Below are 16,271 nucleotides of genomic sequence, written 5' to 3'. Positions count from 1 at the left end.
ATCCACACTGCTCTCTCTTTCCAATGCCTCTTTAGCCCCCCTCAAGTCCTGCTCCCCATAAGTTCCAACAAGATGCCCCAGCGTGATTGTTGGGGACTCTGAAGCTCACCCCCCCCCCAAAACCTACTGACCAAGCAACGCCCTTGGTGGAGAGGAACACATTAGTCTAATATGGATTGGGACACAGCTCTTTAATAAAGCAAATTAAAAAGAACCTTCACTAAAGAGGGCAGTATATTATCTATGGTCTTTCAACACAACCTTCAGTGACGACATTGTCCAGTATGGAAACTCTTCTAAGTGACCTGACGTTGGTAGCTTCGTGTGTGGGGGGATGGGACCATTGGTTAAATCAAACTTAACCATGAACTGAAAGAAGTTGGATGAATGCGCATACAGAACACTTCTCTGGACACAACTCTTGAGGTTGGGGACCAGGCAGGTACATTCTGTCCAAACATTCTGCCCTTCGGACAGATGGCCAAGCCAAATGACTGATGAACGCAAAGAAAGTTGGTGATCACCAACTCATGGCCACATCTCTTGTGCAGAAGAAAACACGAAGCATAGCTAAGTACTCTTAGCAGCAAAAGAACAAAAACATCCCTCACCTTTGAAACCCAAGCCACTGAGCTAACAAGAGAGCTTGGAACTCAGTGCCCAGTCTTGGTGTGCCCCACAAATGAAACCCTGCAACAGTTATGTAGGTATGAAAAATACTAACATCAAAGTGTAACCATCATGGTATCTGCAGCTCTCTGGCAACCCAAGGCGAGGCACTGCCCCCTTGGAAGGCAGTCACGAGAATAGAACGTCCACACAGAAGCGTGCACCTTGCAATGACTGAGCTGATACACAGATATTATACATGCAGGCAGAAGCACCATCCCGGGACATCAGTCTAAGGCAGCTGGTGTCATGCCGCAGGTTCCATAGCTCCACTAATCCCACGAACACCATCAGCTTCAAAATCAACTTTAAAATCTCTCCATGGGCTTCCAATTCGGAAACTTGCCATCTTCAAGCTCCTCTGCTTGGTACCCAAATCCCTATCAGGCAAGGCCCTGTGTATCTCCCAAAAAAAATTCACCCCTATCTTCCCACTAGAAATCCGAGACCAGCTATCGCTCTGTTCCCGCCATATTCGAGTAGCCAAATATGGCAGTCAATGTTTTCCTCTCTTGGTCCACATCACTGGAACAGATCATCCCAACACATTGGTTCTTGTCCCGGTATTGCCCGTTTCAAAAAGCGTATCAAAACCTGCTTCTAAGTTTTCATTTACTCTTCTTCACTCCTTCTGCTTGGACTGCACTCCAGCGCTGAGACACCCCTTCGAGGGCGATTCGCTGCGCTATATTAAGTATACTTAACATAACAGCTGCTGATTGGCTGCCCTCAACCCCCTCTGGGTGAACTGCAGCTGAATTCACATCAGCCAAGCCTTGCACACATACAACTGACCTCCAGTGAGTGGAGTTATTTGCCGAGTGCATGGTCCTCTAACATAGGCTCGGCTCCTTGCCTCCTTATGACGTCACCACAAAGCAATGGATGTGCCCGGCCTCATCAGGCACTGAGGAGAGAGAACATGCACAGGGCTGGGGGACTGGAGGGACGCTCCACCCAGCACCTGGGACCAGAGGCCTTCTGCCACCATCACTGGTAGACTTAAAACAGCCTCTGCACACTTCCAAAGGCAACGCCCTCGTGGAGAGCGGAACTGTTCTGCATAAACTTCACTTCAGGGAAAACAGTTGGTGTTCTCTCCTGCACAAGGGCGCTGTGCATAACAACTGTATGCAAAAGACAATCTTATAGAGACAAAAACTGCATACCTTTCACTGCCTTTGCTAGGTTTTATTACAAGAAAATGATTGAGTGATGCAGTGAAATGTATCTTGAAATTAAAAGAAAAAAGTTGCAGATGGGAAGGCAAAGGTTGTTTGTGAACCTTCGCAAAGTTCATGAAGAGCAAATTCACAAACTTTCTGAAACTTCACAGTCCAAAAAGAGACTTTGAATAACCAGAATGGCAGGGAACATAGACATGAAAGAAATACTATGCTCGTCATTGGGGCAATGACCTGCTTTCAAAGTAAACCCAGACAGACCTGACAACTTTGAGACAAATCCGGGAGCTTAGATTGGTGGGGAGGAGGCAGGGCCTTGAGAACATTAATGTTATGAGGCATGATGGGGCGAGGGAGAGGGGGGCAATGCATTCATCCAAGTGATGATCTCCCCCCAAAAACGCTTCCAAGGCACCTTCTAATGTCCTGCTAGCCTGCGAAACCCCATCAGCAGTGTCCAGCCTCCAAACACGAGCTGGAAACTCACTGAGCGGGGTTTCCAGATCACATTTTCTCCCACCGTGAGATATCAGCTCCTCACCAGCAGACTGTATGAGCAGAGCCTATGTCGTGTGGCGCGCCGTGGCAACATGTATGTTGGCAGGTCTGCTCATATGTACTAAAGGTTTGCTACATCTCAGTAAAAACCAATACATCGATACAGGATTTTTCAAAAAGCGTGCAAACTTATCACTGATCCAGAGGTGGTGCCCTTTCATCCAGTATCGCACATAAACCGACTTGATGAGCAGTGTCCACTGCGCAGTGCATGGTTGAAGTCAATTTATCGTATGACACCCCTTGGCCTAGTCCAATGCTCCAACCTGCTCAATCAATCATTCATTCGATTTGTATAGAGCGGGTATCAAGGCACTTGCAGGGTGCGATAGGCTCAGTCCAAAAGACAGGTCTTGAGTGCTTTTCGAAATCCGGTAGAGATGGGGAGGTGCCCCTGGAGTGGCACACCTCTCCGCAGTGCCCTCACCGACAGCTGGACTGTGGGGTGCCTTGAAAGCTGCCTCTCCAATGAACCATTGTCTACAAGACCCTCAAGGGAACCTTTTCAAGTCTGTCTGTGCCTATTTCACGCACAGTGTAGTGTGTTCGGTCAGATGCACCCCCAGGACTGACATGCTGGGCATTCCCTTTTGTTCACCACCCTTCATATGCTGGTTCACAGGGAGATGCGTCTTCATCAAGGCAGCGCATAAGGTACTGTAATATGCAAGGCTGTTTTGTCCGGTGCATCTCCCCTTTGTCTGGCGCACGCTGTGGAACCTCTGGTCAGACAATGCTTGTTTGTCCAATGCACCCCATTGGACAGATTCTTGGTTCTGTTTCTTTGTCTAGTGTACAACTGATTGGACAATGCTTGTTTGTCCATTGCACCCCATTGGATATATTCTTGGTTCTGCTTCTTTGTCTAGTGTACAGCTGATTGGGTGATGCTTTTGCCCAATGCTCCCCATTGGAGAGATTCTTGGCTCTACTTTGTCTAGTGCACAGCTGGTTGGGTGATGCTTTTGCCCAATACTCCCCATTGGACAGATTATTGGTTCTGATTCTTTGTCTAGTGCACAGCTAATTGGGTGGTGCTTTTGCCCAATGCTCCCCATTGGAGAGATTCTTGGCTCTACTTTGTCTAGTGCACAGCTGGTTGGGTGATGCTTTTGCCCAATGCTCCCCATTGGAGAGATTCTTGGTTCTGCTCCTTTGTCTAGTGCACAGCTGGTTGGGTGATGCTTTTGCCCAATGCTCCCCATTGGAGAGATTCTTGGCTCTACTTTGTCTACTGCACAGCTAATTGGGTGATGCTTTTGCCCAATGCTCCCCATTGGAGAGATTCTTGGTTCTGCTCCTTTGTCTAGTGCACAGCTAATTGGGTGATGCTTTTGCCCAATGCTCCCCATTGGAGAGATTCTTGGCTCTACTTGGTCTAGTGCACAGCTGGTTGGGTGATGCTTTTGTTCAATGCACCCCATTCCACTCTCTTTTAGTACTACCCCTTTGTTCAATGCACGCGATAGCTGACACGCTGGACAACGCCCTTGGATCCAATGCCCCTCATAGGCCAACCCTGTGCTCCTCGCAGTTACCATAGACCACTAAAAAGCCAAGCAGCTTAAGGTGAGAATGGAAGTGGGGGTACAGTCCCCACAAACACTGTAATGCCACGCTTTCCTAGGGGGAGGAACTATTTATGTATTTTTAATTTATTGGAGGTATTTAATTGCAGGCCTAATGCCAGAGTAGAGCAGAATATGGCTTCGGAATACCAACTAATGTGTGAGGACAGAGACATGCAGATATTACTGCAAAGAGTACTCAGGACGGCGAATGTATAAATATACAGAAGAGATACCTCCTTATATACATACGTGCAGGGTCCTTGCATGGGAGGGGCCTACGGTGCACCCTGAATCTTGTGCAGCTAATACAACTTTACCCAGATTTTCACAAAAACGCTGGCAAACCCAAGTGCTGTCTCCATCCCACGACACAAACAAGGAAGAGCGCTGCTTCCCTGGCTGGTAGCGAGGAGGGCGGTCCGTGTGAAGTCACGGTTAGCGCTGTGGTGTGGTGTGTCTTTAAGAAGCTGTTGTTCTGAAATGAGCCCATTACCATGTATTTTGTATGAGAGTACACATGTATTTTTCATGCAGCTGGGATGAAAGCTTGTTTGGAAACCAATAATGTTCCATTGACGTGCGGAGAAAAAAACACAATGTTTTTTCCAGACATTGCTCTCTTCCTCACCAGAAAGCCTCTCGTCCAGGACAGCGCTTGTTCCCACCACCACACCACGTCCCGGCAGTCTGCAAGGCTCACACCGTGTCCTCAGTGATGCAGCAGCTGGATGTGGCGTGTTGCATCGGTGGGCTGTGGTTGTGCAGTATCAGCAAACATGGTACCATGTAGGTAACATCTCCACATTTCAGTGCTTAATTTGAGCCAGTGGTTTCCGGCACTCCGTACCAGCACCTAACTGTCAACACCAGCACTTACCACAGCCTGCCACATGGTGGCGTTACGTGTTTAATTTAGAAATGAGCACAACAACAGCAGTTTATTAATTCAAGATACATTAAAAGGAACACATATCTGCTGCTCAAGCCACATAGTGTCGGGCACCTGGGATAGTCAGAATTGTCACCCTTGTAGGAGAGCGATGGCTTGCAGTTGTGTTGATATTGTCATTGGCAGCACGGGCATGACCACGTGTGGTGCGCGCTGCAGTGGCCTCTTGACAAGATCCCTGGCACCTATTTTTTTTTTTTACAAATTAAGCACTGCCTCATTTCGTGAGGAGATCACCTCATTCCAAGAAGAGATTTTACCTACCTGGTGCCATATTTCAAAATGGCCGCTCTCGTCCCAGACATGAACCCTCAAAGCATTTGTCAGGCGGTTTCATCAAAAAGCCGTCTACCACCTGGGCCTCGCGGACTGCACCAAGATGGCAATCACCTATGGAGGTGGTATGGTGTTTAAATAAAGGATGTTTTTAGGTTTCAGACAGATCTAAAGCCCAGTTCTCACACGATGAAACCCCTTCTTAGGGACAGGGGACATGCCTACTCCAAAACCTCTACAACAGGTCATTTACAATTTGAGAGTCGTCTAGGGCTCCCCCCTCGCTCAGTGCATTCTCTTTTGTCCTTCCCTCTCTTACACCCCCAAGTTGTCACAAGCCACCCACACCCCCTAGTTCAGGACCTCAGTTATGGCACCGGGTACACCCACCGAAGGCAGTGCAAGGATTGAGTCAGGATCATACACAGATACCCTACTTGGTAGGCCCTGTTCGAGGATTGGAAAGATTATGTCAATATTTCTTGTAATTTGTGGAGAATTTCGAAGCCACTTCTCAAAAGATCACCAATGTACTGTATAAAAAATAGTTCAAACCAAACGAGCTGAAGACTACGAGGCGGCCATCTCTGAGCGTTGTCTACTTCCACAATGGGTATTGGTTTCCCCTTTCTTCTTTTCACTTTTGTAGTCAGTTTTTTATTTAGAATTCTATTTCCTACCGCTTGCCTCAAAGCCTTCCTCCTAAAGAACAAGAGACCCCGCCCCCTCTGACATTTAGTACATGGCCATGGTGTTTTAGGTCATCTCTTCTACAGTTTGAGGAACCCTGCTTGATTAAAGAATGGTGTCACGGGCGCCCTCTGGTGGTATTTATTAGAGGATGCTGGTCTTACCTTCGGTAACCTCTCCGGGTCCCCCGGATGCCTTGGGACCACCTTCTGTAACCTCTGGAAACCGTAGTCAATGGTTGGCTCATTCAGTGCTGTTTAAATGGGAGCAGAAGAAAAGAAAGAGAGACTTATAAACCTGATGGGAAGCCTTACCATGATGTCATCGTACAGGCAAGTATAATTTCTGCTGCTTGTGAGTTTTTTCTCCTTCACTACATTTTTTTGTATAACTTAGTGCATTCAATCATTTGAATACGTGCATTTACACATCTAATGCAAAATACTCTGAATAAGCAAAAGGTCAAAGGCCAAGCAGGGCTGGCACAGCGTTTCATCTTTGCAGGGTGGATTAAGTGCTTTTGTGTTGGGTAATCCAATAGGGGTATCTGTGCCCACACAGTGGAAACATCTTTTTATAGCGTGCACAATCAGCGAGCCACTGACAATTCTTGTGTGTAGTCACGGTCGCACCTGTCTCGGTTTCCCCTTACGTGGTACTTACGAGGCACTGAGTGGGCCATGCGTGATTGGACGGGTGGGACGCCAATCTGCCAATCTGCAGGCAAGAGAGGCTCCACCTACCCCACCCTGTGACAACCCCGACACATCTAAAGATCGCTTCTAGACATGTCATGAAAGTGCGTCCTTCAACACGTCAAGGGCAGTGTGGCAAAATACTGAATGCCAAGTGGTCGGTTGGGCCATGGCACAATGTCTGGCTAGCTGGCATGTCTTTTTTTCTTCCAAAAACATCGATTGTTCTGACCCCTTCCCCACCCCACCCCCAACACTCCTCCTCAGAAATAGAGCTAAATGCTACAGAACACGACCACCCGCCCGCGCGCCCTACATGTGCTCTTGGCGTAGGATTTCCCTCGAAGTTACTACAGGCATTTAGCACTGTTAGGTGACCTTGTCTTCAAAATGGACACCAGGATGCATTTTTTGTTAAAGCACAACGCGAAATGCATCAGGACCCGAATAGATAGTGTGGGCGGTCGCTCGTGCTCGCTAAATATGCCCTCGCACTTGGATAGTTCCCTCAAATTACTCTTACCCAAGCGAGTAGTAATCGTGTAACTACTGGTAATTCTAATTAAAAAAAGAACGTAGAATTACTGAAATTATTCTGATTAATCCTTCACAGCATGCGAGCCTGTGTATGTTTGTGATATCTTCTCAGCGCCTTGCTTCTGCGTCATGTGCCAGGCGCTTCTTGGAGTCATTGACAGACCACGGGGGGGGGGTGTAGTCTGTTGGTGGCATCACTGGGGTTTACTGCAGTGTTAAAGGCCTCAGAGAAGGCCACAGACACTGATGTTGGCGCTCGGGGCTTCTACCAGCCATTAGAGGCCCGGGGCACTCCCTTGTCTGCAATGAAGCTCCCAACATTCCAATGTTTTAACATGGCTTTGGGCATCCATTTACCCGGATGTTGGCAGAAGTCCTCACCCAGGGGAGGGACCCGTGGTGCCTTCTTTAGCCACCTGCATGGAACTAAAAGTGTCCTCCCGACACACTTCATGCCCATGAGGCAGCTGCTTCATGGGGTGAGTGGGGGTGCAGATAACAAAGGGCCCCGGGATAGGCTTCTTTGTTTGTTGTGGTTTCCAGCTAGCACGTGGGGGTTTATATGAGTGGGGCTAGCATGATAAAAACAGCATTCTGAACACACGATTAATGCAGTTCTCAGTTTTGTTCTTGTGTTTTTTCCAGTTAATAAAGTGAACTTGTGTTTTTTCCAGTTAATAAAGTGAACTCAGATGAGTGACCGCTGTTTACGGTCAGCTCGCAAATAAATCTTGTGCAAAACCAGATGTGAATACCATTTGGGACAGTTCTGAAGATTAAATGGGCGGTGGTTGTCAATAACCTTCGAGATCACTCAGTTTTTATTGCGTGCTATATATAAAGGCCATTTTATTGAACTGTTTAATTTATATAGCGCTTTATATCCCTGCCAAGTGCCGAAAGCGCTTAACGTGGCCAATTAAGTGTCTTCTTCGGCAGATTGGGGGTTCATGCAATGGGTGTTCTGAACGTGGCTGCACTCAGGCGTGGACTGATGTTGCCCTATTCCCGGCCCCTCTGGCACGGCCCCGCCCCCCCCAACCTCCTGCAGCCAGACTGACTTCCCTTTGTCTCATGTCACTTAGGCAGTTCCTGACCCCGGCCCACGCTGCGCTCACTCAGCGCTGATAGGTTTATTTGTGTGATAAAGTGTCAGGGGCTCCCTGTATTGCAAATACATCAGGGTTTTCTGTTTTTTTTTAAATGAGAAGTGTCAACTCCTTCCTCCTCACCTAACAACCCCTGCCAAGCCCCACCCCCGGAAGGAACACACTGAGTCTATGGAAGGAGCCATCCAGTGAATGACATCACAGTACCTCAAACCCCGGGTGACATCATCAAACAAAGCGGCGTTCTGGACGCCTATTGGTGGCGACTGTTAGTGATGCAGGGATGTGTAAAGATAACCATTTTTTTCTGTGCACTGGGTGGTCCCTTTACAGTGAAATAAGGAGTAACAGCAAAGGACGTTTCTAAGGCGTTTGATGAAGTCGATTGCATTGCAAGGGCCAGCTTTGTGTTCTCTATCTAGTCCAGAGCTCACATGATCCCTGCTTCATGACTCTACAACATTGTGTGATCCTGAGCAGATCAGGCCATCCCACTGCACCTCCTTGATAAATGGACTAAACTCTGTATCCAGTCCAGAGTTTGCATGAACCCTGCTTCATGACTCTACAACATTGTGTGATCCTGAGCAGATCAGGCCATCCCACTGCACCTCCTTGATAAATGGACTAAACTCTGTATCCAGTCCAGAGTTTGCATGAACCCTGCTTCAGGACTCTACAACATTGTGTGATCCTGGGCAGATCAGGCCATCCCACTGCACCTCCTTGATAAATGGACTAAACTCTGTATCCAGTCCAGAGTTTGCATGAACCCTGCTTCAGGACTCTACAACATTGTGTGATCCTGGGCAGATCAGGCCATCCCACTGCACCTCCTTGATAAATGGACTAAACTCTGTATCCAGTCCAGAGTTTGCATGAACCCTGCTTCAGGACTCTACAACATTGTGTGATACTGGGCAGATCAGGCCATCCCACTGCACCTCCTTGATAAATGGACTAAACTCTGTATCCAGTCCAGAGTTTGCATGAACCCTGCTTCAGGACTCTACAACATTGTGTGATCCTGGGCAGATCAGGCCATCCCACTGCACCTCCTTGATAAATGGACTAAACTCTGTATCTAGTCCAGAGTTTGCATGAACCCTGCTTCAGGACTCTACAACATTGTGTGATCCTGGGCAGATCAGGTCTTCTCAATGCACCTCTGGTATTTTACCTTGATAAATGGACTAAACTCTTATCTAGTCCAGAGCTTACATGATCCCTGCTTCAGGGCTCAAAACATTGTGTGATCCTGGGCAGATCAGGTCTTCTCACTGCACCTCTGGTATTTTACCTTGATAAATGGACTAAACTCTGTATCTAGTACAGAGCTTACATGATCCATGCTTCAGGACTTTACAACATTGTGTGATCCTGAGCACATCATGCCATCTCAGTGTACAGCAGGTATTTTACCTTGATAAATGGCCTGGATCCTCCACTGTGTAAATAACTGGACATTCACAGCTGGAAACTGCTGCTGGGAGCCCAGCACATCTGCCGTAGGCCCCCCAAGCTCTGCAGGCGACGTATGAAGCAAGGAAAGGCGAGCCAGTGCCCCCTTCCCGGTACTCCCCCCGCCGCACCCCCACCCCAGTCCACCCCATCTTCCCCAACCCCATTTTAATTGGTTGGAGGTATCTCTTCCCAGCAGCCAATCGATAAGCTGTTTCCTCCCCAGGAGCCTGAGTAATTGCATGAGGAGAGCGAGCTTGTGCGACCCCCTGACCCCCCCGGCCCCCCCCGCTGACTGTCACCCCGCTCCATTACCGAGCTCAGATGAAGATAGATTGCCTGCTTTAGCGTAAACATATGCTGCAGGCCGCCCCCGGCCCCCGGCTCTCTCCTCAGTAATTTGTATTGATTTCACAGCCGCCCCCCTCTGCCCCCCCCCGGCCCCCCCACAGGAGGCGGAGCGGGGGCGAGTGACACCTCAATCCTCTAACAAACCCACTGCTGTGATCACTGCTGAGCGGAAGGGACAGAGTGGGGGAGGGGGGGAGGGGGAGGAGAGGGGACAGTGTAGGCCGGGGTGAGGTGGAGGAGAGGGGACAGTGTAGGCCGGGGTGAGGTGGAGGAGAGGGGACAGTGTAGGCCGGGGTGAGGTGGAGGAGAGGACAGTGTAGGCCGGGGTGAGGTGGAGGAGAGGACAGTGTAGGCCGGGGTGAGGTGGAGGAGAGGGGACAGTGTAGGCCGGGGTGAGGTGGAGGAGAGGACAGTGTAGGCCGGGGTGAGGTGGAGGAGAGGGGACAGTGTAGGCCGGGGTGAGGTGGACGGAGAGAGGGGACAGTGTAGGCCGGGGTGAGGTGGAGGGAGAGAGGGCAGTGTAGGCCGGGGTGAGGTGGAGGAGAGGACAGTGTAGGCCGGGGTGAGGTGGAGGAGAGGGGACAGTGTAGGCCGGGGTGAGGTGGACGGAGAGAGGGGACAGTGTAGGCCGGGGTGAGGTGGAGGAGAGGGGACAGTGTAGGCCGGGGTGAGGTAGAGGAGAGGGGACAGTGTAGGCCGGGGTGAGGTGGAGGGAGAGAGGGGACAGTGTAGGCCGGGGTGAGGTGGATGGAGAGGGGACAGTGTAGGCTGGGGTGAGGTGGACGGAGAGAGGGGACAGTGTAGGCAGTGGTGAGGTGGAGGAGAGGGGACAGTGTAGGCCGGGGTGAGGTGGAGGGAGAGAGGGCAGTGTAGGCCGGGGTGAGGTGGAGGGTGAGAGGACAGTGCAAGGGGGGGGAGGGGGAGGAGAGGGCAGTGCAGGGGGGGGTGAGGTGGAGGAGAGGGGACAGTGTATGCCGGGGTGAGGTGGAGGAGAGGACAGTGTAGGCCGGGGTGAGGTGGACGGAGAGAGGGGACAGTGTAGGCCGGGGTGAGGTGGAGGGAGAGAGGGCAGTGTAGGCCGGGGTGAGGTGGAGGAGAGGACAGTGTAGGCCGGGGTGAGGTAGAGGAGAGAGGACAGTGTAGGCCGGGGTGAGGTGGAGGAGAGAGGACAGTGTAGGCCGGGGTGAGGTGGAGGAGAGGGGACAGTGTAGGCCGGGGTGAGGTGGACGGAGAGAGGGGACAGTGTAGGCCGGGGCGAGGTGGAGGAGAGAGGACAGTGTAGGCCGGCGTGAGGTGGACGGAGAGAGGGGACAGTGTAGGCCGGGGTGAGGTGGAGGGAGAGAGGGCAGTGCAGGGGGGGGTGAGGTGGAGGAGAGGGGACAGTGTAGGCCGGGGTGAGGTGGACGGAGAGAGGGGACAGTGTAGGCCGGGGTGAGGTAGAGGAGAGAGGACAGTGTAGGCCGGGGTGAGGTGGACGGAGAGAGGGGACAGTGTAGGCCGGGGTGAGGTAGAGGAGAGAGGACAGTGTAGGCCGGGGTGAGGTGGAGGAGAGGGGACAGTGTAGGCCGGGGTGAGGTGGAGGGAGAGAGGGCAGTGTAGGCCGGGGTGAGGTGGAGGAGAGGACAGTGTAGGCCGGGGTGAGGTAGAGGAGAGAGGACAGTGTAGGCCGGGGTGAGGTGGAGGAGAGAGGACAGTGTAGGCCGGGGTGAGGTGGAGGAGAGAGGACAGTGTAGGCCGGGGTGAGGTGGAGGAGAGGACAGTGTAGGCCGGGGTGAGGTAGAGGAGAGAGGACAGTGTAGGCCGGGGTGAGGTGGAGGAGAGAGGACAGTGTAGGCCGGGGTGAGGTGGAGGAGAGAGGACAGTGTAGGCCGGGGTGAGGTGGAGGAGAGGGGACAGTGTAGGCCGGGGTGAGGTGGAGGAGAGGACAGTGTAGGCCGGGGTGAGGTAGAGGAGAGAGGACAGTGTAGGCCGGGGTGAGGTGGAGGAGAGAGGACAGTGTAGGCCGGGGTGAGGTGGAGGAGAGAGGACAGTGTAGGCCGGGGTGAGGTGGAGGAGAGGGGACAGTGTAGGCCGGGGTGAGGTGGACGGAGAGAGGGGACAGTGTAGGCCGGGGTGAGGTGGAGGAGAGAGGGCAGTGTAGGCCGGGGTGAGGTGGAGGAGAGGGGACAGTGTAGGCCGGGGTGAGGTGGAGGAGAGGACAGTGTAGGCCGGGGTGAGGTGGAGGAGAGGGGACAGTGTAGGCCGGGGTGAGGTGGACGGAGAGAGGGGACAGTGTAGGCCGGGGTGAGGTGGAGGGAGAGAGGGCAGTGTAGGCCGGGGTGAGGTGGAGGAGAGCACAGTGTAGGCCGGGGTGAGGTGGAGGAGAGGGGACAGTGTAGGCCGGGGTGAGGTGGACGGAGAGAGGGGACAGTGTAGGCCGGGGTGAGGTGGAGGAGAGGGGACAGTGTAGGCCGGGGTGAGGTAGAGGAGAGGGGACAGTGTAGGCCGGGGTGAGGTGGAGGGAGAGAGGGGACAGTGTAGGCCGGGGTGAGGTGGATGGAGAGGGGACAGTGTAGGCTGGGGTGAGGTGGACGGAGAGAGGGGACAGTGTAGGCAGTGGTGAGGTGGAGGAGAGGGGACAGTGTAGGCCGGGGTGAGGTGGAGGGAGAGAGGGCAGTGTAGGCCGGGGTGAGGTGGAGGGTGAGAGGACAGTGCAGGGGGGGGGAGGGGGAGGAGAGGGCAGTGCAGGGGGGGGTGAGGTGGAGGAGAGGGGACAGTGTATGCCGGGGTGAGGTGGAGGAGAGGACAGTGTAGGCCGGGGTGAGGTGGACGGAGAGAGGGGACAGTGTAGGCCGGGGTGAGGTGGAGGGAGAGAGGGCAGTGTAGGCCGGGGTGAGGTGGAGGAGAGGACAGTGTAGGCCGGGGTGAGGTAGAGGAGAGAGGACAGTGTAGGCCGGGGTGAGGTGGAGGAGAGAGGACAGTGTAGGCCGGGGTGAGGTGGAGGAGAGGGGACAGTGTAGGCCGGGGTGAGGTGGACGGAGAGAGGGGACAGTGTAGGCCGGGGCGAGGTGGAGGAGAGAGGACAGTGTAGGCCGGCGTGAGGTGGACGGAGAGAGGGGACAGTGTAGGCCGGGGTGAGGTGGAGGGAGAGAGGGCAGTGCAGGGGGGGGTGAGGTGGAGGAGAGGGGAAAGTGTAGGCCGGGGTGAGGTGGACGGAGAGAGGGGACAGTGTAGGCCGGGGTGAGGTAGAGGAGAGAGGACAGTGTAGGCCGGGGTGAGGTGGACGGAGAGAGGGGACAGTGTAGGCCGGGGTGAGGTAGAGGAGAGAGGACAGTGTAGGCCGGGGTGAGGTGGAGGAGAGGGGACAGTGTAGGCCGGGGTGAGGTGGAGGGAGAGAGGGCAGTGTAGGCCGGGGTGAGGTGGAGGAGAGGACAGTGTAGGCCGGGGTGAGGTAGAGGAGAGAGGACAGTGTAGGCCGGGGTGAGGTGGAGGAGAGAGGACAGTGTAGGCCGGGGTGAGGTGGAGGAGAGAGGACAGTGTAGGCCGGGGTGAGGTGGAGGAGAGGACAGTGTAGGCCGGGGTGAGGTAGAGGAGAGAGGACAGTGTAGGCCGGGGTGAGGTGGAGGAGAGAGGACAGTGTAGGCCGGGGTGAGGTGGAGGAGAGAGGACAGTGTAGGCCGGGGTGAGGTGGAGGAGAGGGGACAGTGTAGGCCGGGGTGAGGTGGAGGAGAGGACAGTGTAGGCCGGGGTGAGGTAGAGGAGAGAGGACAGTGTAGGCCGGGGAGAGGTGGAGGAGAGAGGACAGTGTAGGCCGGGGTGAGGTGGAGGAGAGAGGACAGTGTAGGCCGGGGTGAGGTGGAGGAGAGGGGACAGTGTAGGCCGGGGTGAGGTGGACGGAGAGAGGGGACAGTGTAGGCCGGGGTGAGGTGGAGGGAGAGAGGGCAGTGTAGGCCGGGGTGAGGTGGAGGAGAGGACAGTGTAGGCCGGAGTGAGGTGGAGGAGAGGGGACAGTGTAGGCCGGGGTGAGGTGGAGGAGAGAGGACAGTGTAGGCCGGGGTGAGGTGGAGGAGAGGACAGTGTAGGCCGGAGTGAGGTGGAGGAGAGGGGACAGTGTAGGCCGGGGTGAGGTGGAGGAGAGGACAGTGTAGGCCGGGGTGAGGTAGAGGAGAGAGGACAGTGTAGGCCGGGGTGAGGTGGAGGAGAGAGGACAGTGTAGGCCGGGGTGAGGTGGAGGAGAGGACAGTGTAGGCCGGAGTGAGGTGGAGGAGAGGGGACAGTGTAGGCCGGGGTGAGGTGGAGGAGAGGACAGTGTAGGCCGGGGTGAGGTGGACGGAGAGAGGGGACAGTGTAGGCCGGGGTGAGGTGGAGGGAGAGAGGGCAGTGTAGGCCGGGGTGAGGTGGAGGAGAGGACAGTGTAGGCCGGGGTGAGGTAGAGGAGAGAGGACAGTGTAGGCCGGCGTGAGGTGGAGGAGAGAGGACAGTGTAGGCCGGGGTGAGGTGGAGGAGAGGGCAGTGTAGGCCGGGGTGAGGTGGAGGGAGAGAGGGCAGTGTAGGCCGGGGTGAGGTGGAGGAGAGAGGACAGTGTAGGCCGGGGTGAGGTGGAGGAGAGGGCAGTGTAGGCCGGGGTGAGGTGGAGGAGAGGACAGTGTAGGCCGGGGTGAGGTAGAGGAGAGGACAGTGTAGGCCGGGGTGAGGTGGAGGAGAGAGGACAGTGTAGGCCGGGGTGAGGTGGAGGAGAGGGGACAGTGTAGGCCGGGGTGAGGTGGACGGAGAGAGGGGACAGTGTAGGCCGGGGTGAGGTGGAGGGAGAGAGGGCAGTGTAGGCCGGGGTGAGGTGGAGGAGAGGACAGTGTAGGCCGGGGTGAGGTAGAGGAGAGAGGACAGTGTAGGCCGGGGTGAGGTGGAGGAGAGAGGACAGTGTAGGCCGGGGTGAGGTGGAGGAGAGAGGACAGTGTAGGCCGGCGTGAGGTGGAGGAGAGGGGACAGTGTAGGCCGGGGTGAGGTGGACGGAGAGAGGGGACAGTGTAGGCCGGGGTGAGGTGGAGGAGAGGACAGTGTAGGCCGGGGTGAGGTGGAGGAGAGGGGACAGTGTAGGCCGGGGTGAGGTAGAGGAGAGAGGACAGTGTAGGCCTGGGTGAGGTGGTAGAGAGGGGACAGTGTAGGCCGGGGTGAGGTGGAGGAGAGGGGACAGTGTAGGTCGGGGTGAGGTGGAGGGAGAGAGGACAGTGTAGGCCGGGGTGAGGTGGAGGAGAGGGGACAGTGTAGGTCGGGGTGAAGTGGAGGAGAGGGGACAGTGTAGGGCGGGATGAGGTGGAGGGTGAGAGGACAGTGCAGGGGGGGTGAGGTGGAGGAGAGGGGACAGTGTAGGCCGGGGTGAGGTGGACGGAGAGAGGGGACAGTGTAGGCCGGGGTGAGGTGGATGGAGAGGGGACAGTGTAGGCCGGGGTGAGGTGGATGGAGAGGGGACAGTGTAGGCTGGGGTGGACGGAGAGAGGGGACAGTGTAGGCAGTGGTGAGGTGGAGGAGAGGGGACAGTGTAGGCCGGGGTGAGGTGGAGGAGAGAGGGCAGTGTAGGCCGGGGTGAGGTGGAGGAGAGGGGACAGTGTAGGCCGGGGTGAGGTGGAGGGAGAGAGGGCAGTGTAGGCCGGGGTGAGGTGGAGGGAGAGAGGGCAGTGTAGGCCGGGGTGAGGTGGAGGGAGAGAGGACAGTGTAGGCCGGGGTGAGGTGGAGGGTGAGAGGACAGTGCAGGGGGGGGTGAGGTGGAGGAGAGGGGACAGTGTAGGCCGGGGTGAGGTGGACGGAGAGAGGGGACAGTGTAGGCCGGGGTGAGGTGGATGGAGAGGGGACAGTGTAGGCCGGGGTGAGGTGGATGGAGAGGGGACAGTGTAGGCTGGGGTGAGGTGGACGGAGAGAGGGGACAGTGTAGGCAGTGGTGAGGTGGAGGAGAGGGGACAGTGTAGGCCGGGGTGAGGTGGAGGAGAGAGGGCAGTGTAGGCCGGGGTGAGGTGGAGGAGAGGGGACAGTGTAGGCCGGGGTGAGGTGGAGGGAGAGAGGGCAGTGTAGGCCGGGGTGAGGTGGAGGGAGAGAGGGCAGTGTAGGCCGGGGTGAGGTGGAGGGAGAGAGGGCAGTGTAGGCCGGGGTGAGGTGGAAGGAGAGAGGACAGTGTAGGCCGGGGTGAGGTGGAGGAGAGGGGACAGTGTAGGCCGGGGTGAGGTAGAGGAGAGAGGACAGTGTAGGCCTGG

The 16,271-nt window shown here is 55.0% G+C and overlaps 1 protein-coding gene across 6 annotated transcripts in view; it reads right to left on the bottom strand.

The window, feature by feature from the left end:
- The window catches only part of LOC138258764 (transcription factor COE3-like), a 408,817-nt gene that overhangs the window by 65,478 nt on the left and 327,068 nt on the right, over positions 1-16,271 (bottom strand). For all 6 annotated transcript variants that reach the window (XM_069206356.1, XM_069206443.1, XM_069206200.1 and 3 more), the window contains exon 11: positions 6,062-6,150. In XM_069206356.1, the coding sequence (XP_069062457.1) occupies positions 6,062-6,150 (89 nt within the window). The remainder of the gene's footprint in view (positions 1-6,061; positions 6,151-16,271) is intronic.

This window comes from Pleurodeles waltl, chromosome 1_1, assembly GCF_031143425.1.
Source record: "Pleurodeles waltl isolate 20211129_DDA chromosome 1_1, aPleWal1.hap1.20221129, whole genome shotgun sequence".
Lineage (NCBI taxonomy): Eukaryota > Metazoa > Chordata > Amphibia > Caudata > Salamandridae > Pleurodeles > Pleurodeles waltl.
Note: the sequence above shows the minus strand (reverse complement) of the source record. Positions and strands in the feature narration are given on the sequence as shown.